General features: G+C 40.7%; 1 protein-coding gene across 1 annotated transcript in view; it reads right to left on the bottom strand.

The window, feature by feature from the left end:
• LOC124269745 (neuronal calcium sensor 1) overlaps positions 1-21,613 on the bottom strand; it is a 135,807-nt gene extending 114,194 nt beyond the window's left edge. The window contains exon 1 of the mRNA XM_046704773.1: positions 21,216-21,613. Coding sequence (XP_046560729.1) covers positions 21,216-21,279 — 64 coding nt within the window. The 5' untranslated portion in view covers positions 21,280-21,613. The remainder of the gene's footprint in view (positions 1-21,215) is intronic.
• Positions 21,614-22,175: the final 562 nt, after the last annotated feature.

Raw genomic sequence — 22,175 nt, 5'->3', positions numbered from 1 at the left:
GCCCAGTCATAGCATTTGCAGCGGTGTTATGGATATTTTGTTCCTTCAGCCAATATATTGTTTGGTTTGTAAATTTTGTTTCTCAAATCGACGCTAAAAATTGTTTTGCCTACAGTTATGTCCAGGGCGGGCAATAGATATAGATCATAGAGACTCATAATCATAAACTAAATATTGAAAGATTATTGATAAATATCAGCGTAGTTACTTTGACGTAAAATGCCATATAGCCAGGATAGAAATTCATACATTTCACACCGCAAGTGAAATATTTATGCCTGGACTAACAAAACAATGTCCTGAATGTACTTCAGAAACAACCCATGAATAAACACCGGACTTTGGGCATTGTAATATTAGTGTTTCATCACAAAGGCTCAAGTTTTATATTATTGATGCCACAACTTTTATCGGTCATTTTTAATAATTCATCTCAATGATAATATTACCGATTGTCTATCTTTTTAGCCCGCTCTAATTATCTGTTGGTCAGCAGATACTCATGCTATTCCCCCACCTCACACACAAGCCTCTCATGCCATAAACCCAATCTCCCCACCTGACCCACAAGCCTCTCATGCCATACATCCAGTGTCCCCTACTAACTCACAAGCCTCTCATGCCATACACCCAGTGTCCCCACCTCACCCACAAGTTTCTCATGCCATACACCCAGTTCCCCACCTCACCCACAAGCCTCTCATACCATACACCCAGTGTCCCCACATCACCCACAAGTTTCTCATACGATACACCCACTGTCCCCACCTCACCCACCTCACCCACAGCTCCTCATGCCATACACCCACTGTCCCCACCTCACCCACAAGCTTCTCATGCCATACACCCACTGTCCCCACCTCACCCACAAGTTTCTCATACCATACACCCACTGTCCCCACCTCACCCACAAGCCTCTCATGCTATATACCCAGTGTCCCCACCTCACCCACAAGCCTCTCATGCCATACACCCACTGTCCCCACCTCACCCACAAGCTTCTCATGCCATACACCCACTGTCCCCACCTCACCCCACAAGTTCCACATGCCATACACCCACTGTCCCCACCTCACCCACAAGCCTCTCATGCCATACACCCACTGTCCCCACCTCACCCACAAGCTTCTCATGCCATACACCCACTGTCCCCACCTCACCCACAAGCTTCTCATGCCATACACCCACTGTCCCCACCTCACCCACAAGCTTCTCATGCCATACACCCACTGTCCCCACCTCACCCACAAGCTCCTCATGCCATACACCCACTGTCCCCACCTCACCCACAAGCTCCTCATGCCATACACCCACTGTCCCCACCTCACCCACAAGCTTCTCATGCCATATACCCACTGTCCCCACCTCACCCACAAGCTTCTCATGCCATACACCCACTGTCCCCACCTCACCCACAAGCTCCTCATGCCATACACCCACTGTCCCCACCTCACCCACAAGCTTCTCATGCCATACACCCACTGTCCCCACCTCACCCACAAGCTCCCTCATGCCATACACCCAGTGTCCCCACCTCACCCACAAGCTTCTCATGCCATACACCCACTGTCCCTACACCTCACCCACAAGCACTTCATGGCATACACCCACTGTCCCCACCTCACCCACAAGCTTCTCATGCCATACACCCACTGTCCCCACACCTCACCCACAAGCTTTTTCATGCCATGCACATACCTCACCCACAAGTCTTGCCCACCTCACCCACAAGCTCTCTCATGCCATACCCACTGTCCCCACCTCACCCACTCTCTCCACCTCACCCACAAGCTCTTCACAAGCTTCTCATGCCATACACCCACTGTCCCCACCTCACCCACAAGCTTCTCATGCCATACACCCAGTGTCCCCACCTCACCCACAATACACCTCATGCCATACACCCACTGTCTCTCATGCCTCACCCACAAGCTTCACCCTCATCTCATGCCATACACCCACTGTCCCCACCTCACCCACAAGCTCCTCATGCCATACACCCACTGTCCCCACCTCACCCACAAGCTCCTCATGCCATACACCCACTGTCCCCCACCTCACCCACAAGCTCTCTCATGCCATACACCCACTGTCCCCACCTCACCCACAAGCTTCTCATGCCATACACCCACTGTCCCCACCTCACCCACAAGTCTCTTCATGCCATACACCACTGTCCCCACCTCACCCACAAGCTTCTATGCCATATACCCAGTCTCTCCACCTCACCCACAAGCCTTCATGCCATACACCCACTGTCCCCACCTCACCCACAAGCTCTCATGCCATACATCCACTGTCCCCACCTCATCACCCACAAGTTCCATATGCCATACACCCTGTCCCCACCTCACCCCACAAGCTTCTCATGCCATACACCCACTGTCCCCACCTCACCCACAAGCTTCTCATGCCATACACCCACTGTCCCCACCTCACCCACAAGCTCTTCATGCCATACACCCAGTCTCTCCACCTCACCCACAAGCTCTTCATGCCATACACCCAGTCTCTCCACCTCACCCACAACAACTCTCATGGCATACACCCAGTCTCTCCACCTCACCCACAAGCTTCTCATGCCATACACCCAGTCTCTCCACCTCACCCACAAGCTCTTCATGCCATACACCCAGTCTCTCCACCTCACCCACAAGCACTTCATGCCATACACCCAGTCTCTCCACCTCACCCACAAGCACTTCATGGCATATACCCAGTCTCTCCACCTCACCCACAAGCTCTTCATGCCATACACCCAGTCTCTCCACCTCACCCACACTTCTATGTCATCAGTCTCTGCACACCTCACCCACAAGCACTTCATGCCATACACCCAGTCTCTCCACCTCACCCACAAGCTCTTCATGCCATACACCCAGTCTCTCCACCTCACCCACAAGCACTTCATGCCATACACCCAGTCTCTCCACCTCACCCACAAGCTCTTCATGCCATACACCCAGTCTCTCCACCTCACCCACAAGCACTTCATGCCATACACCCAGTCTCTCCACCTCACCCACAAGCTCTTCATGCCATACACCCAGTCTCTCCACCTCATCTACATCCTCAAGCCCAGGCTACCACAAGCTAATCACATCACACACACGAACTGAGGCATACAAAAGACAAGCATATTTACTACACAGCATAAAATTCAATCAGAGAAAAAAGCGCCTCATTGGTGTTATCCAGCAACTCAATCTGGATGCTCAATCAACCAAGATCAAATCCCTAGGGTAAAACTTCATTTATAGAATTTTTACAAATGATACACTTCTCTAAAACCCAGAAACAAAAAAGAAACGGTGAATATTACACATAACGACCTTCAATCCTCAGTATTCAGCTAGCCAGCCATAATTCCCCAGGGTGCCAGCGAAGGTAATTATAGCCGATATGAGATCTGCCCATGTGACTGCTCACAGCCCTTACTACCGACATCAATATTATTGTACATATATGATAGACTGAGCCTTCACTCCTACACAATTTGCATCAAAACACACCGACCAGAGACACACCAGGCACCATTTGCTACAGGCTCAAACTACAGAGTGTGGGCCCTTTATTTTGTCTGTTCACTTAATTACCTACTACAGTAAACAATGTATATTATTACTGATATTAGTACAACAAGAAAAAGCACTAGAATCTGTACTTTATTAGAGAGAGGGAGAGAGTTTTATTCAGTAAAGGGGCCACAGGCCCATTATAGATCAAGTGTACAGAATATACAATCATTAGAGTACCGTACAAAATCAAGAGAGCTGCACAATTATACATTTGTGGGTAAGAACACTGAAAGAAATTTATTTCGTTTTTTGATGGCAAAAAATAGATATTTTGCATGACAATTTATAATATAAGTATTCTTTGATGTAAACAACTGAGCTAATTTCATTTCAGATGGATATATGGGATAATATTTAGGGAGGATATCATTTCTTAATTTCCCATAAAAAGGGCATTCCAGGCAAAAGTGATATTCATTTTCTATATTATGATACAAAGCGGGCACAGGCGATCCTCCCTTTTAAGACCTAAATGTCTACCATACTTTATTGAGAAAGAGTAATCCCAAACATGAAGTATGTTTGATTCAGGGATTTACATGGAGTCCTGTTTTTTTAGGGTCCCTGGGACTCATACTCCTAATTTTCAGGGGCCCTGGCCAACAAAATGGGGGTCCCAGACACTTAAATATTATAATTATTACTGTTACTATATTGTGTATCATGATCACCACATCAACTGTTACAATAATTGATTGCATAACCCAGCTAGTAGCAAACTCAGTGATAACTTATTGATACTTGTTTGGCTGACTGACTGACTGAGTTTGGTTTTACACTGCTTTTAGCAATATTCCAGCAACATCACGGCAGGGGACACCAGAAATGGGTTTCACACATGGAGATTCGAACCCGGGTCTTCGCCTTGACGAGCCAACGCTTTAACCATTAGGCTACCCCACCGTTCCTTTACTTGTTTGGAATTTTTACAAAAACTATTTGCACTTTTTCTGCGTCCCTGTGGATGCACTCATAACTTTTGTTGCGTCCATTGTCAGTTTTTATGCGTATAGGACACAGGCATTCGCATCCTGTAAATCCCTGTTGATTTGACAACTTTCTAAATCTCACTGCATGTATTCATAGCTTGAGCCGTAAGTTACGTTTATCAGATTCACAGAAAGAAACCTTTCAAAATTTCCCACTAGACCACAGGACCAGTGGGTGGACAATAATTAGTGGTCCTGTCTGTACTTCGCTGATCCCAAAAAACATTTGTAGATTTACTAAACTATCAATACGAAATTCACTGGCCACCAGGACCACTGCAAACCTATAATTTAGTGGTCCTGATGAATTTTTACTAGCCAGGGACCACAGGACCAGAGTAAAGTACCTTGAAAGTCGTGTGAGACATTACTTCATCAGGGGAGGAAATAACTTTAAAATTGCTAGTGTACTCCGGTACAGTGGCACATGTAAAATCACTTGCCCTGATAATTTTTCCTCTATACCGTCCGATTTTCCTGTTGATTTATTAAATAAACAACATAATTAACATTGGAAAGTCAACTGGACACCGGTACAGTGTGATATACAAATTTGCTTGCCCGACTTGAAAAAAACACTGGACTCGGACGTCGGGCAATGGGTTATTTCCACCCCTGTTCATGAAAATGCATCACTGAACACATCAGTAAATATTAAACATCAAAACTGATATTGGACAAATGCCACCACTTAAATTGCAAATACACTGTTCATCATTTTCATGAGGTAATACTGAAGCATGTGACAACTATTTGTTTATAGCACAATGCAGTTTTGATGTAGATTTTAATATTATCTTTTAGTTAAAAAGGGTGCTTCATAATTAACTCACAAACTTCCACAACCCGGATCAAACAATTCTCATGAGACATTATGTTACGTGACTTAGACGATATGGTAGAGATAAATTACAAAGAAAAAATAAGAAGTTGTGTCAAAACACTAACGTCCATATGGTCCACACGTAATCTCACTCCCTTTGGAAGTAATACTGTCTTAAAATCTTTGATCATCCCAAAATTAAATCATTTATTCAGTGTACTTCCTGACCCAGATAATGAAACTACAAATAAATTTCGACAGAAATGTTTCAAATTTATCTGGAACAATAAACCTGATAAAATTAAGAGAAGCCAAATTATCTGTGACAAACAAGATGGAGGCTTCAACATGCCAAATATAAAGACATTAATGCCTGCTCAGAAACTATCAATGGTCAGACAGTTTTTCAGATGTAAGTCCAGTTGGTGCTATCTATTTATTTCAAATCTCCCAAAGTTTGGCGCTGGTTATGTATTCGATTATAACTGCCAATATCTGTCAGAAGAATGTCTCCCACTGATCCACAATAAATATTATAGGGATGTTTTATGTGCCTGGTGGCAATTTATATCTCGGAATGAACCTGACTATGACGTAAATGCTATACTTGCCGAAAATCTCTGGTACAACAAAAACATATGTGTAGGATGTAAACCAATTTTTTACAAACAATGGTATGATAAAGGAATTCGGTGTATCAATGATTTACTTGACTTAAATGATAACATATACTGCTTTGAAATTTTTGTAAAACACTATCATTTAAAAACTGATTTTCTAACATTTACTGGCCTCATTAGATCAGTAAAGTCATATTTGAAAACACTTAACATAGATTTTAAGACTTTGTCAAAAATACCAAGCCCAACTTTACCAGCAAATATAAAACAGCTCCTCAGGGATGCAAAAGGGACACAACGGTTTTACAGAACATTGTTGTCAGATGTCAATACAAAAAATTTACATTGCCAAAAATGGGAACAAAGTATCTTAAACAACGAAGTCTTGTCTGACGACTGGAAAAATTATAACAAAATACCATATAGATGCACCAATGACAGCAAACTGCAATGGTTCCAATATAGAATATTACATCACATCTTACTGACAAATATAAAGTTATTTAAGATTGGGTATATAAATAATTCAAAATGCAGCTTTCGCCAAAACGAAATTGAGACACTCGATCACGTGTTCTGGTCTTGCAGTAAAGTCAACCATATCTGGCAAAAACTTGAAATCTGGCTAAATCATAAAGCTCTTGTCAATATCAAAGTATCAAGAAAACAGGTATTGCTTGGTTTCCCAGACAAAAACAATGACCCTCTCAATATTATTATTATTATTATATTTAAAAACCTAATTTTTGGAAGCAGATTAAAAAACACTGTGCCACCATTCCATGTTTTCCAGAATGAAATTAGACATTATTATATGATAACAAAGTGCTCTTCTTTAATGGAGTGTAATATCAGCGCCTTTTATAAGTTCTGGTCTTCATGTCATGAACTGTTCACATGATTTGTACATCATATGCTTGTATTGTATTGTAACCTGAATGTCCTTTGTTGAGTTTTCGGAATAGACTGTAAAACATCTTTAAAAACAATAAAATTATTAAAAAAATATTAAAAAATTATGTTACGACATTCATATCATAACAGTGATTCATGCAAAGGTAATAATAATAATAATAGTAATAGTCCGCTTATATGGCGCTCATATCCAGGCACATTCCCTGCTCATGGCGCTACATACATAATTATCCCCGGTCATAGGACACCATCGTACTTTCCGATACTTTTTCAACTCCCTGGGGATCATACAGCAATGCTGCCTGTTAGGCGCAATGAACTAACACTCACATTGCCAGCACATCTGAGTATCTTGTCCAAGGATACTACGCAAATGTGCCCACCTCTGGACCCGAACCTAGGTGCCTCCACTGGGGATCGAACCCAAGCCTTCAGCATGATAGGCAGATGCCTTACCACTGCACTATTGCGCTCCAAGTTGTGAAATAGAATGGAAGCCTGTATTTATTTGATCTTATCCAACAGTATGATCATGAGATCACGTGATGTACAATATCAGTCACGCCCATCCGTTTTCCTTGACCGAAATTGCGCTCCACAATAGCCTAGTGGTTAAAGCATTGACAGTCACATACGACAATGCTTTAGGTAAATGCAACATTGAACACATCAGTCAATACTATCAGATTCAAAATGGATACTGACTGAATACCACTATTTAAAATTGCAAATATACTGTTCGTCACATTCAAGGACTTGACAGTAGTGACCTATTTAGATCCATTAAAAATTAAGGCGATGTTCTGTAAATACTGAGGAAGTTGTAATTAGCGCCAGGGGGACTGGGAGGGGGGTCCCTGATGACCAACGTAAGCTGCTGCCAGGACTGTCTCTCATGGTCACAGGGGGATAATACACCTCCAGGCTGGACAAGCAGCTTCGGCTGGAACCGTCATCCTCCAGGTCAGCTTGGACACAGATCCCTGCTGTATCATGTTCCGTGGCTGTCTAGTTTCATTTCTTGTCTCTTCTTGTTTGTCTGGGTTTTTTTTACATTGCTACAATTTTTATGCTGTTTCCTTTTTGGATTATGAGTACAATGCTTCCAAATGCTGTGTTTTATTGTATTTTGTCATGACCAAATATTTTCAAAAAATATTCTCATGAGGTAATAATGAAGCATAAGTGAATGAGTGAGTTTAGTTTTACCCCGCTTTTAGCAATATTCCAGCAATATCATGGCGGGGGACACCAGAAATGGGCTTCACATATTGTACCCATGTGGGGAATTGAACTTGGGTCTTCAGCATGACGAGCAAACGCTTTAACCATTAGGCTACCATGGATACAAAAAGCATTTCATAATCTCCATGGATACAATAAGCATTTCATTATCTCCATGGATACAATAAGCATTTCATTATCTCCATGGATACAATAAGCATTTCATTATCTCCATGGATACAATAAGCATTTCATTATCTCCATGGATACAATAAGCATTTCATTATCTCCATGGATACAATAAGCATTTCATTATCTCCATGGATACAATAAGCATTTCATTATATCCATGGATACAATAAGCACTTTATTATCTCCATGGATACAATAAGCATTTCATTATCTCCATGGATACAATAAGCATTTCATTATCTCCATGGATACAATAAGCATTTCATTATCTCCATGGATACAATAAGCATTTCATTATCTCCATGGATACAATAAGCATTTTATTATATCCATGATACAATAAGCACTTTTATTATCTCCATGGATACAATAAGCATTTCATTATCTCCATGGATACAATAAGCATTTCATTATCTCCATGGATACAATAAGCATTTCATTATCTCCATGGATACAATAAGCATTTCATTATCTCCATGGATACAATAAGCATTTCATTATCTCCATGGATACAATAAGCATTTCATAATCTCCATGGATACAATAAGCACTTCATTATCTCCATGGATACAAAAAGCATTTCATTATATCCATGGATACAATAAGCATTTCATAATCTCCATGGATACAATAAGCATTTCATTATCTCCATGGATACAATAAGCATTTCATTATCTCCATGGATACAAAAGCATTTCATTATTCCATGGATACAATAAGCATTTTATTATATCCATGATATAATAAGCACTTTATTATCTCCATGGATACAAAAAGCATTTCATTATCTCCATGGATACAATAAGCATTTCATTATCTCCATGGATACAATAAGCATTTCATTATCTCCATGGATACAATAAGCATTTCATTATCTCCATGGATACAATAAGCATTTCATTATCTCCATGGATACAATAAGCATTTCATTATCTCCATGGATACAATAAGCATTTCATTATCTCCATGGATACAATAAGCATTTCATTATATCCATGGATACAATAAGCATTTCATTATATCCATGGATACAATAAGCATTTCATTATCTCCATGGATACAATAAGCATTTCATTATCTCCATGGATACAATAAGCATTTCATTATCTCCATGGATACAATAAGCATTTCTATAATCTCCATGGATACAATAAGCATTTCATTATATCCATGGATACAATAAGCATTTCATTATATCCATGGATACAATAAGCATTTCATTATCTCCATGGATACAATAAGCATTTCATTATCTCCATGGATACAATAAGCATTTCATTATATCCATGGATACAATAAGCATTTCATTATCTCCATGGATACAATAAGCATTTCATTATATCCATGGATACAATAAGCATTTCATTATCTCCATGGATACAATAAGCATTTCATTATCTCCATGGATACAATAAGCATTTCATTATATCCATGGATACAATAAGCATTTCATTATATCCATGGATACAATAAGCATTTCATTATCTCCATGGATACAATAAGCATTTCATTATCTCCATGGATACAAAAAGCATTTCATTATCTCCATGGATACAATAAGCATTTCATTATCAATCATTGTTTACAATCGGTACAATCCTAAGAGGTTCAATATTGACACAAGACTGTTAGTCCGTGACTAGTACCCTTTCCTTGTAACTACCAGACTTATCATTAGATTGGTAGTACGTCCCCAGCAGATCACAGGAAAGGAAACCTATCAAAATTTCCCACTAGACCACTTGACCAGTGAGAGGACAATAATTAGTTGTCCTGTCTGTACTTCACTGGTCATAACATGAATTTGTAGATTTACTTAACTACCAATACAAAATTCACTGGCCACCAGGACCACTGCAAACTTTAGTGGTCCTGATGAAGTTTCACTAGCCAGGGACCACAGGACCAGCATAAATTTCGCACACTGTTCTCATGAGGTAATAATGACGCATACGACTTTATGGATAACAACGTCTTGTTTATTGCATAGGGCAGTTGTTTTCATGTACATCTTTATAATATCAAGCTAAAAAGTGGGCTTCATGATTTCCTTACAAACTTCTAGATTCCTCATCAAACAATTCTCCTGACATATTCATATCATAACAGTGACTACAGCCTATAGTGGTTACAACGCAGGCTCATCGTGCTGATGGTCTAGGTTTGATTCCCAAATTGGGTGTCACATGTGAAGCCCTTGAAACTCCATTCCACTGCTGTGATATAAAACAATGCTGGATTCAACAAAAAAAATTTAAAATACAAGTTTTAAGAAGAACAGCTTATTCCCCATTCATTTGAACACATCTGACATGGTCATTGATATTTGTTCACCCAGCAGAAAATGGGTACCCGTTGGGAGAAGTCATGTGACTATTAACCTTCTAGCACCTCACAGGCAACTTGGGTTATCCGGGGTAATAATAATCAGACTGTTGGTTAGCACTTTGTTGCATGTGCCTTGCACATGGAAAAGGCGCATTATAAATTCACAATTATTATTATTATTATTATTTGGTGCATATAGGTTTCACCAAAGTAGTAAAAGTAAAAGACTTTGTATTACCGTCCCACATGCTGAGCGATAATACATCTGAAATATTGTTTAAAGTGACCTTAATCCAAACTATATCATTAAAAAAATATGTAAGGCTGTCTCATATGCTAAGAATTTTCTTAACATTCAGGACCTGAAAGTATCAAAGGCTATATCATTACAGTAAGGGCTAGGTGGAAGAGGAAATAAGATGGCAGAGACCGTGACAGACAATAACATGATCATACTGGGTGTCTATTGATTGTCTGACTTAACTGACCCAGTTCCAAATTTCAATAACTGGGCCACATCTGATAATCATCTGACTTTCATAACTGATGCCTTGTTATGGCAGGGTTACATGTCCAATTATCCATTCCTGTCAAAGAGTCCTGCCATCTTGTCGTGGTCTATTGTAACTGAGCTTTAACCTTCCTCAGAGATATTGGTCTGCCTACATTTAATTACATGGTTGTGTTTCAAATTTGTGTCATACCATGGAGACACATGATACAAAAGGTAGCAAGCTCTCTACAGCTTAAGGTCAGGAGAGATCACCAGCTCTGTAACCCACGGAGATGTAGGTCAGAATAGATCACCAGCTCTGTAACCCATGGAGATCTAGGTCAGAACAGATCACTAGCTCTCTACTGCTTGTAACCCCATGAGATCTAGGCCAAAATAGATCACTAGCTCTCTACTGCGTGTAACCCCATGGAGATCTAGGTAAGAATAGATCACCAGCTCTCTACTGCTTGTAACCCATGGAGATCTAGGTAAGAATAGATCACCAGCTCTCTACTGCTTGTAACCCATGGAGATCTAGGTCAGAATAGATCACCAGCTCTCTACTGCTTGTAACCCATGGAGATCTAGGTCAGAATAGATCACCAGCTCTCTACTGCTTGTAACCCATGGAGATCTAGGTCAGAATAGATCACCAGCTCTCTACTGCTTGTAACCCCATGGAGATCTAGGTAAAAATAGATCACCAGCTCTCTACTGCTTGTAACCCATGGAGATCTAGGTCAGAATAGATCACCAGCTCTCTACTGCTTGTAACCCATGGAGATCTAGGTCAAAATAGATCACCAGCTCTCTACTGCTTGTAACCCATGGAGATCTAGGTCAGAATAGATCACCAGCTCTCTACTGCTTGTAACCCATGGAGATCTAGGTCAGAATAGATTGCCAGCTCTCTACTGCTTGTAACCCATGGAGATCTAGGAGATCTAGGTCACTAGCTCTAGATGCCAGCTCTCATGGAGATCTAGGTCAGAATAGATCCCCTAGCTCTACTGCTTGTAACCCATGGAGATCTAGGTCAGAATATCACCAGCTCTCTACTGCTTGTAACCCCATGGAGATCTAGGTCAGAATAGATCACCAGCTCTCTGTAACTTGTAACCCATGGAGATCTAGGTCAAAAATAGATCACCAGCTCTCTGCTGCTTGTAACCCATGGAGATCTAGGTCAGAATAGATCACCAGCTCTCTACTGCTTGTAACCCATGGAGATCTAGGTCAGAATAGATCACCAGCTCTCTACTGCTTGTAACCCATGGAGATCTAGGTCAGAATAGATCAATAGATCAGCTCTGTAACCCCATGGAGCTTGTAACCCCATGGAGATCTAGGTCACAAATAGATCACCAGCTCTCTACTGCTTGTAACCCCATGGAGATCTAGGTCAAGAATAGATCACAATTTTTCTTCAAATTCAGCTACTAGCTATATCTACAAATGGAGCTCAGAACAATCCTGTAAATTTGCCAAATCCATCTAGATGAGAGACTTCTGATGTGGGTTGGTGGGGTCAGAATAGATCACTTAATGATCTGGGTTTGATTCCCCACATGGGTACAATGTGTGAAGGCCATTTCTGGCTAGCTATTCACAAAACGTTTGTAGCCCTACAAACTTCTAAACCCATTCTTAACACATTGACTACGATCAAAGTTAAGAATTCTTTGGGCTACGAACGTTTCGAGAATAAGGGCCCAGGTGTCCCTCGCCGTGATATTGCTGGAATATTGCTAAAAGCAGCGTAAAACCATACTCACTCACTCTATGTGATGTATTCTCCAGAGTCTGGTGAGAGACTTGAAGCGTGGGTGTAATCTTGTAAAAACTGAGTGGGTGATGATCGATTGCCAGCACTGCTGGTCCTTCCCTGCCCCAGAATAATGTATTGTATAAACTATTACTTAGATGTAAGGGTGGTACAGTAGTCTAGTGGCTAGGTGATAGCTCAAAGACCAAACTTCAATTCCCCACATGGATAGAATCTAAAAAAAACATATGTTAAGTACATTTCTAGTCACCCACCATTACGTTGCTGGAATTTTTCCGAAATTTGCTTAAAATCACTCACTCCCTTAGATGGTATCTTTACAAAATCTTCATTGGACATGTTTCACAGGATGTTTTTATTTCTAATTATATATTTACACTGCGGTCAACAATATTCCATGTTTATCATGTTGCGCTGTAACTAAACCAATCTAGAACAGACAAATCTGATGACTTACCTATAGCCCAACAAATCATGTCAAGTGAACACATTTTTTAAGCAATAGACCAAATTTTACCATCTATTTCAATTCAGTTACTTCTAAAAAAAATAATTTTTGTTTAACTCAGAGCGACAGACTAAAGAAACCCTGAGAAAAAAGTGTACAGTTTACATTTGTCAGTATGGTAAGCTGTCAACGATGTCAGTTAAGACTAGTTTTCCTGACACCCTTATCACTGGAGAACATACACATGCCCAATCTGTATCTACACTTGTCAGCTGATGAATAAACTGTTTACCTGGCTACCTTTTGTTTCTAGGTATATAACAAAGAACACTACAAACAGCTCATGTAAGATTAAATTGGTAGCTAACTTAAAATTACAAAGAATTTTGGCATATTTACAAAGGTCCAACACACCTACAGGAATATTTCTAAACAACAGGAAATAAAGAAGAAATTATCGTGAGAATGAAAGAAAGGAATTTGGCAATGTATGAGAATCAGAAGTGCTTCCTATTGAAGTTATTCTCAATCACCAAAGGATTCTGGAAAGACTGAAGATTTCCAATCTGTATATGAATCAAACATCATGATTAATTCTCTGATCAATATCCGCCTTGTGCCATTCCATCACTTGCTGCCAGAAAAGCAAATTAGGTGAACTTCATCATGTCCAGAAGATTTCAAGTAATAATCCAAGAAACAAGAATACAAACTTACTAGTGAGTGAGTGAGATGGATTTTACGCCGCTTTTAGCAATATTCCAGCAATATCACAGCGGGGAACACCAGAAATGGGCTTCACACATTGTGCCCATGTGGAGAATCGAACATGTGTATTGGGCGTGATGAGCGAACGTTTAACCACTAGGCTACCCCACTGCCCCTACAACTGACTGACTGAGTTTGGTTTTACGCCGCTTTTAGCAATATTCCAGCAACATCACGGCGGGGACACCAGAAATGGGCTTCACACATTGTACCCATGTGGGGATTCGAACCTGGGTCTTCGGTGTGACGAACCAACGCTTTAACCATTAGGCTACCCCACCGCCCCCGCCCCTACAAACTTACTAAGGGAACATGGTAGATGCAATAGTTAATAGACTGACTTGACTCTATATCAATACCATTTGTATTTTTTATTCGTAAAAAATATTGGAAAGCAAGTAGCCTTGACATGTGTCAGTGTTAATCACGTATTTGGAAATTTATTTCATTTTCTACATATTTCCTCTAAGGACCCTTGAAACTAGTAAGGTGGGTCCAATGTACCCTAAGATTTGTAGGTCATCTTGTCTGTCGCACAGTCCCTGAACCACATTATTTTCCCTACTGCCTAGCCCTCCCTGCCATGCTAAAGCTCTAAATGAAGCAAGTCTAGAGTTCCTCAGGTTCTGAATTTCACATCTCACTGGGGCTTCTTTCAATTTAAATGGGTTAATTTGTTACTATCAAAATTAGATATATTCAGGACCGCCTCCGTGGTGTAGTGGTTAGAGCGTCCGCCCGGAGAGCGGAAGGTCCGCGGGTTCGATCCCGACCGCGTCATACCAAAAGACGTTAAAATATGGTACTTGTTGGTCACTGCCTGGCACTCGGCATTAATGGGTACAACAAGGACTGGTCAGCTCGGAGTCAGCATAATGTGTCTGAGTGGGGTATTCATGCTTCACTGCGGCATGGCATCTCAGTGGGCTAGCACTATAAAACCAGCTTAACTCTGGGCTAGTACAAGCAGCCGCACATACACATACACACGCATGCACGTTGTCATATGAGCGAAATATTCTCAAGTACGATGTAAAACCCAATTTCACCTCACCTCACCTCACCAGATATATTCAGAGACTAAACGTTAGTCTGTAGGTGAAGGTAAAACTCTGCTTACCTACATATTCGCTAGGTGTTAAATTAAAGGAGCAGACAGCAGAATGCCCTTTATTCAATATGGTCCAACATTACTAGGAATGGGTATTGCAGAGAATTTTCATAGTGCGATATATTGCGATGCAACAGCTTATATTGCAATATAAACAAAACAAAAAACTACTTATAATTGAGTTAATGCTTGATTTATAAAGCCCCAAAACAACAAAATCCCTATGCTTGATTAAGCTTTAATATAATCATGACAAAATAAAAATGTAAATAATATTTGGCACAAATGAAACAAGAAAAGAACAATTTAACATCAACACAGTGGTTACTAGTTTGAACTAGTTTCTCCATCCTCGAAAAAGCCCTGATATTTTAGACAGCAACTTGACCTGGTCGGGACATATCAGAGATCACTGGTCATTAATGAATAAATATTTAAAACATTCAGATCCAAAACACTGCGAAACACTTGAACAAAAACTAACAACCGAACTTAACTTGACTTGACAAACGTGTGTGAAAAATGGAAATATCCGAAGATTTCCGAGTGTTACGAAGTTTTCCGAATGCATGTCAAAATACCTGTTTTCGATCAGCATATCGCAATACGTATCATTTTCATGTCTGAACCGGTAAATACCGGTAAACCGGTTATATTGCACAGCCCTATAGATTATTCAAACCTGGCTGATCATTTACACAAGTAATTGTCACTTGACCAGATACATGTTTATTCAAATCCAAGTCACTGAAGTAAAGATAAGAGAGAATCAATGTGTGTTCTGCAATGTGATAAATGTGGAAGTCGACATTTACAAACAAGATAAGTGGAAAGTTCTATTGACAAGTCACAACTAGTGCTGACTATCAACATATCATAGAGATCAATAATCATTAACTAGATATTGATCGATTAACGATAAATATCTGAAAAGTAAATTGAGCAAAAATGCTATAAATATCTGAAAGAAATCAAAACATTTCACATCCCTGGTGAATGGTGACATAATCAGGCTTGAATTACTAACAAACACCATCCTAAACATAACAACATATGATGAACACATCATCAGATAATCCACAAAACAAGAATCTTCTGGAAAAGAATGCAGGCAAACCTTCTAACTTACAAATGTTTGTGTAATCTAGGTCAAGGTGAGATGACATTCAGTGAGTTTGTAGAAGATTCAAAAGAGTCATCCCACTTGATACACAATGATCCAGTGTATAGATCAGTGCTTATCATGTCAATCACTACACTGACTTACCTAGACTTGAATATTTACAGCCCGCAATCAGATAGCTGTAAAAATTGTGACTGCTGCATTAAACTACTAACAAACTTAAAAATCGAAACAAGAGTCATCAGAAGATGACAAATCCCGCAGCCCCCACATATTTGAAAGAACAAATCATCTCACTGTTACTTAAAGTCCAACTTGAAGTTTTTTTAAACAAAGTCCAAATCGTTTCCACGGAAATCATGAAAAATATACATGACAAAAATGTGTAAATAGCAAAAGGCACCACATCAAGATCTGTTTTATATATCTGCCAAGCCTTGTAGAAAGATATTGAATGTTTTTTTAGTTGTGCTCCGGAAACGAAGCCCACCCCTCCCTTTTGAGACTAAGTCCAAAACATTTCCATGGAAACCAAGAAAAATAAAAATGTAAAAATCTGTAAATAGCAAAAGGCACCACTTTAATATCTGTTTGATGTACCTACAAATATTTATTTAAAAATATTGAATGGTTTTTTAGTTATGCTCCAGAAACAAAATGATTACGTTGACTATATCCCCCACACTTACATGCCAACATAATGGCTGCCTGTAAATAATGTAGTCTAGACCAGGTAATCCAGTGATTGATATTATGAGAAATGACTTAGTCACTGGGGTATAATGACACGCAATCAAGCAATTCACCAAGATAGACTGACAATCCATTTAAACCATTACAACCAGCTTAGGTTCCAGGAAACCGATGGGGCCATCACTATAATGGCTGCCTGGAGAATATAAGTAATTGTAGCAGACGTGTGACCATCTACCCCCCTTTACAACAACACACACTTAAGGAGCTTCTCAAACAAGTGATCTGTGCTGTCTCAAGTCAACGGTGTTAAAAAGTTTTAAAAATTAAGTGAAGACTATTTGATTATTTTGCCAGGCTTGCCAAATTGTTTTGAGTCTTCAAGCCCACATTTTTCACATATGTATATGCTGATCTTCCAGGAGCAAAGGACATGTTGAACCAAAGGACTCCTAAATAAGAAGACCTAGGAAGATTACTGGAGTTGTTACACTTTTTCCCTTTGTAAATTAGGCTTCAATATAAATTTAACCCAAATCCCATTTGGAAACACAATTCCTTCAAAAAAAGAAAATAGGAAAGTCAAGTTGATAACAACATCCCTTCAAAAAGTTGAGTCACAAGTCAGAAGTAGTTGTGTAAGGCAGTCGGAGGTAGACATATAGCCAGATGTAGATGTACAGAGCAGTCAGAAGTAACCAAGCAAAGCAGTCAGAAGAAGTCATACAGAGCAGTTAGATGTAGTCAAGCAGAGCAGTCAGAAGTAGCCATGCAGAGCAGTCAGAAGTAGCCATGCAGAGCAGGCAGAAGTAGCCATGCAGAGCAGGCAGAAGTAATCATACAGAGCAGGCAGAAGTAGTGAAGCAGAGCAGTCAGACGTAGTCATACAGAGCAGTCAGAAGTTGTCATACAGAGCAGCCAGAAGTAGCCATGCAGAGCAGTCAGAAGTAGATGTGTAGAGCAGTCAGAAGTAGTCAAGCAGAGCAGTCAGAAGTAGTCATACAGAGCAGTCAGAAGTAGTCAAGCAGAGCAGTCAGATATAGTCAAGCAAAGCAGTCAGAAGTAGTCATACAGAGCAGACAGAAGTTGTCATACAGAGCAGTCAGAAGTAGTCATACAGAGCAGTCAGAAGTAGTCAAGAAGAGCAGTCAGAAGTAGTCAAGCAGAGCAGTCAGAAGTAGTCATACAGAGCAGTCAGAAGTAGTCAAGCAGAGCAGTCAGAAGTAGCCATGCAGAGCAGTCAGAAGTAGTCATACAGAGCAGTCAGAAGTAGTCATACAGAGCAGTCAGAAGTAGTCATACAGAGCAGTCAGAAGTAGTCATACAGAGCAGTCAGAAGTAGTCATACAGAGCAGTCAGTAGTAGTCAAGCAAAGCAGTCAGAAGTAATCACACAGAGCAGTCAGAAGTAGTCATACAGAGCAGTCAGAAGTATTCATACAGAGCAGACAGAAGTTGTCATACAGAGCAGTCAGAAGAAGTCATACAGAGCAGTCAGTAGTAGTCATACAGAGCAGTCAGAAGTAGTCAAGCAAAGCAGTCAGAAGTAGTCAAGCAGAGCAGTCAGAAGTAGTCAAGCAGAGCAGTCAGAAGTAGTCATACAGAGCAGACAGAAGTTGTCATACAGAGCAGTCAGAAGTAGTCATACAGAGCAGTCAGTAGTAGTCATACAGAGCAGTCAGTAGTAGTCATACAGAGCAGTCAGAAGTAGTCAAGCAGAGCAGTCAGAAGTAGTCATACAGAGCAGTCAGTAGTAGTCATACAGAGCAGTCAGTAGTAGTCAAGCAAAGCAGTCAGAAGTAGTCAAGCAGAGCAGTCAGAAGTAGTCAAGCAGAGCAGTCAGATGTAGTCAAGCAAAGCAGTCAGAAGTAGTCATACAGAGCAGACAGAAGTTGTCATACAGAGCAGTCAGAAGTAGTCAAGAAGAGCAGTCAGAAGTAGTCAAGCAGAGCAGTCAGAAGTAGTCATACAGAGCAGTCAGAAGTAGTCAAGCAAAGCAGTCAGAAGTAATCACACAGAGCAGTCAGAAGTAGTCATACAGAGCAGTCAGAAGTAGTCATACAGAGCAGACAGAAGTTGTCATACAGAGCAGTCAGAAGTAGTCATACAGAGCAGTCAGTAGTAGTCATACAGAGCAGTCAGAAGTAGTCAAGCAAAGCAGTCAGAAGTAGTCAAGCAGAGCAGTCAGAAGTAGTCAAGCAGAGCAGTCAGAAGTAGTCATACAGAGCAGACAGAAGTTGTCATACAGAGCAGTCAGAAGTAGTCATACAGAGCAGTCAGTAGTAGTCATACAGAGCAGTCAGTAGTAGTCATACAGAGCAGTCAGAAGTAGTCAAGCAAAGCAGTCAGAAGTAGTCATACAGAGCAGTCAGTAGTAGTCAAGCAAAGCAGTCAGAAGTAGTCAAGCAGAGCAGTCAGAAGTAGTCAAGCAGAGCAGTCAGATGTAGTCAAGCAAAGCAGTCAGAAGTAGTCATACAGAGCAGACAGAAGTAGTCATACAGAGCAGTCAGAAGTAGTCAAGAAGAGCAGTCAGAAGTAGTCAAGCAGAGCAGTCAGAAGTAGTCATACAGAGCAGTCAGAAGTAGTCAAGCAGAGCAGTCAGAAGTAGCCATGCAGAGCAGTCAGAAGTAGTCATACAGAGCAGTCAGAAGTAGTCAAGCAGAGCAGTCAGAAGTAGTGGTATAATGCAGTCAGAAGTAGATGTGTAGAGCAGTCAGAAGTAGTCATACACAGCAGTCAGAAGTAGATGTGTAGAGCAGTTAGAAGTAGTCATACACAGCAGTCAGAAGTAGATGTTTAGAGCAGTCAGACGTAATTGTGTAGTGTAGTCAGAAGTAGATGTGTAGAGCAGTCAGAAGTAGATGTGTAGAGCAGTCAGAAGTAGATGTGTAGAGCTGTCAGAAGTAGATGTGTAGAGCAGTCAGAAGTAGATGTATAGAGCAGTCAGACGTAATTGTGTGGTGTAGTCTGCAGAATGTTTGCTGTGTATAGAGTACTGTTGTACATGGTAGTCAGATATAACCTCAACCTGGTCTATCATCCCATTCTTGTCCTGTTATCAAAGTGTCAAGCCAACACGACATTGGACAGCCATCTTGTAGCTGAGATACACCTCCCATCAGTCTAAAACCAGAATCCCCCAAGATCAGGTCATCCTGACACCATGATTATAGTATTCACTCTGAATATAAGACTTGCAGTTCTAGTTTCAAATTATGGAAACAATTTCACTTTTCACCGCACATTTTCCATATTTTAATATTCAACATATCCAAAATGCATAAACCCAACTGTAATAACACGTTCCAGTTACTTCCAGCATTCCCCTTACATGTGAATATTACTGGGTTGGAATAGACAGCAGTAGTTACACGTATAATATAGTTCCTGCATTGAATTCCCCGATTCCTGGCAATAACCGTCAGTGCTGAACATGCATGGTATAAACACCACAGATCCCTAACCTACAATCACTCATAGTCTGGGAATCCGGAACTGAATAATGTTCCTCGTCGCAGAATATATCGTCCAACTTTAAAATGCATGGGTTGGTGGATTTGAGCGCTTATCAATTCAGCTAGTCACCGGTTACTTCGTAGGCAGATACAGCGTATTCCTGGCACCGAGAGAGAACATTTTAACAGTACAGTCGCAAGTTAAATACCGTCTGCGTGTTGAAATCAATACAACTGCACGCCATAGGCATACGATATTGGAAATAAAACGAATTTCTGAAAAACCAACCCGACCTTTCAAACCACGCTCGATCTTTTCTTCAAAATTGGTTTTAAACATGTTAATGTCATGGCGTTATATATAGAACCCCGCCAGCAAGCAGAATGGTAAACATTAATAGTGACGGGGCTTTGAGCATGTTGGTCTAGGTTTTCTAAAGTCTTAGTGACTTTCGAGTCTGGCGAAACACCAAACAGTATCATAAACCTCTTGGAGTCGGCACTGATCACCAGATCAGAGCGTCTCAACGCTACCCTTGGCTAATTATCCGACAACGACTTCCTATAGTATTGATAGACGGAGCAAGTTGGGCGAACACACCGAGCCCTTGTCCGTCAGAGAAAGAAATCGGTGGAAAATCCTGCCCAATTTTGCATTTGTACTCACAATAGGTTGTCCGTTTCAGCTCCTCAATCTCCTCTGGCTTTAGCTTGCTGTTTTTCTTGCCCATGATGTCCGTAAGTCCATCATAGCTGCCTGTCCGTGAACGAGAACACAACAAGTAGCCTCACAAACACAGTATCACACTGACAACCCAACTTGGCTGTAACTCAATCTGTTCCTCTCGTCTGAAGCCCGCGATCTGGTTATGTGTTACCACTGCCGGTCGCAAACTTGCACGAATTCTCTCACACTCAGCTTGTTGGGGGTGTAGTAATCATCCCTGCCTTGGCTCGTCGCCCTCAATTCTCCTACGGTCCGGCGCTTCCTTACTTTGCCATTCTTAGATTCGCGCCAGTGATCAAAACACTAGCAGACGACAATTGTGTCACGTGATTTGGCAGACTCTCGTGGCACGTGCAGCGAAAGGGCTATGAGGAATTGGTGTATCTGACTTTGCTTCTTTGGGATAGTCACGTTGCGTATCATAGCTCTTCCGCTGGTTATGCATGGGGTATTAAGATCTGTTTGTAGTCGCATTAGAGTGATCTAATTTCATTCATAATTCAACGCAATGGTCCATATAAGTAAAATATTCACGCTGATTGAAGTCGTTGAATGCCCTGCTGGTATTTTTGTAAAAAGCATTTATAATAGGTTCATTTGACAGGGTTTAAGATTCTCACTTTAATGTAATTTACGTTTTTTAGAAATAACGTTCGAATTCCAATTTCGGTGTAACTCCTATTACAGTTATTGACTTCGGTAACACTCCAAGCATTATATTTGATCATTGGCTCATAATACATAAAGTTAAAGAGAATCAGTGATTTTATGTACCTACCAGCCGTTACCTTTTAATCACGTATTTGGTATTTAAAGCGAATCGCGGATCGATAGGATAAAGGGAAATAACCCTTCACAACCCCAAAGCATCTGTATCTACATTAGGGTAGACTGACATTT

The sequence above is a fragment of the Haliotis rubra genome, unplaced genomic scaffold, assembly GCF_003918875.1.
Source record: "Haliotis rubra isolate DU_JTF1 unplaced genomic scaffold, ASM391887v1 Scf147, whole genome shotgun sequence".
NCBI classification, from domain to species: domain Eukaryota; kingdom Metazoa; phylum Mollusca; class Gastropoda; order Lepetellida; family Haliotidae; genus Haliotis; species Haliotis rubra.
Note: the sequence above shows the minus strand (reverse complement) of the source record. Positions and strands in the feature narration are given on the sequence as shown.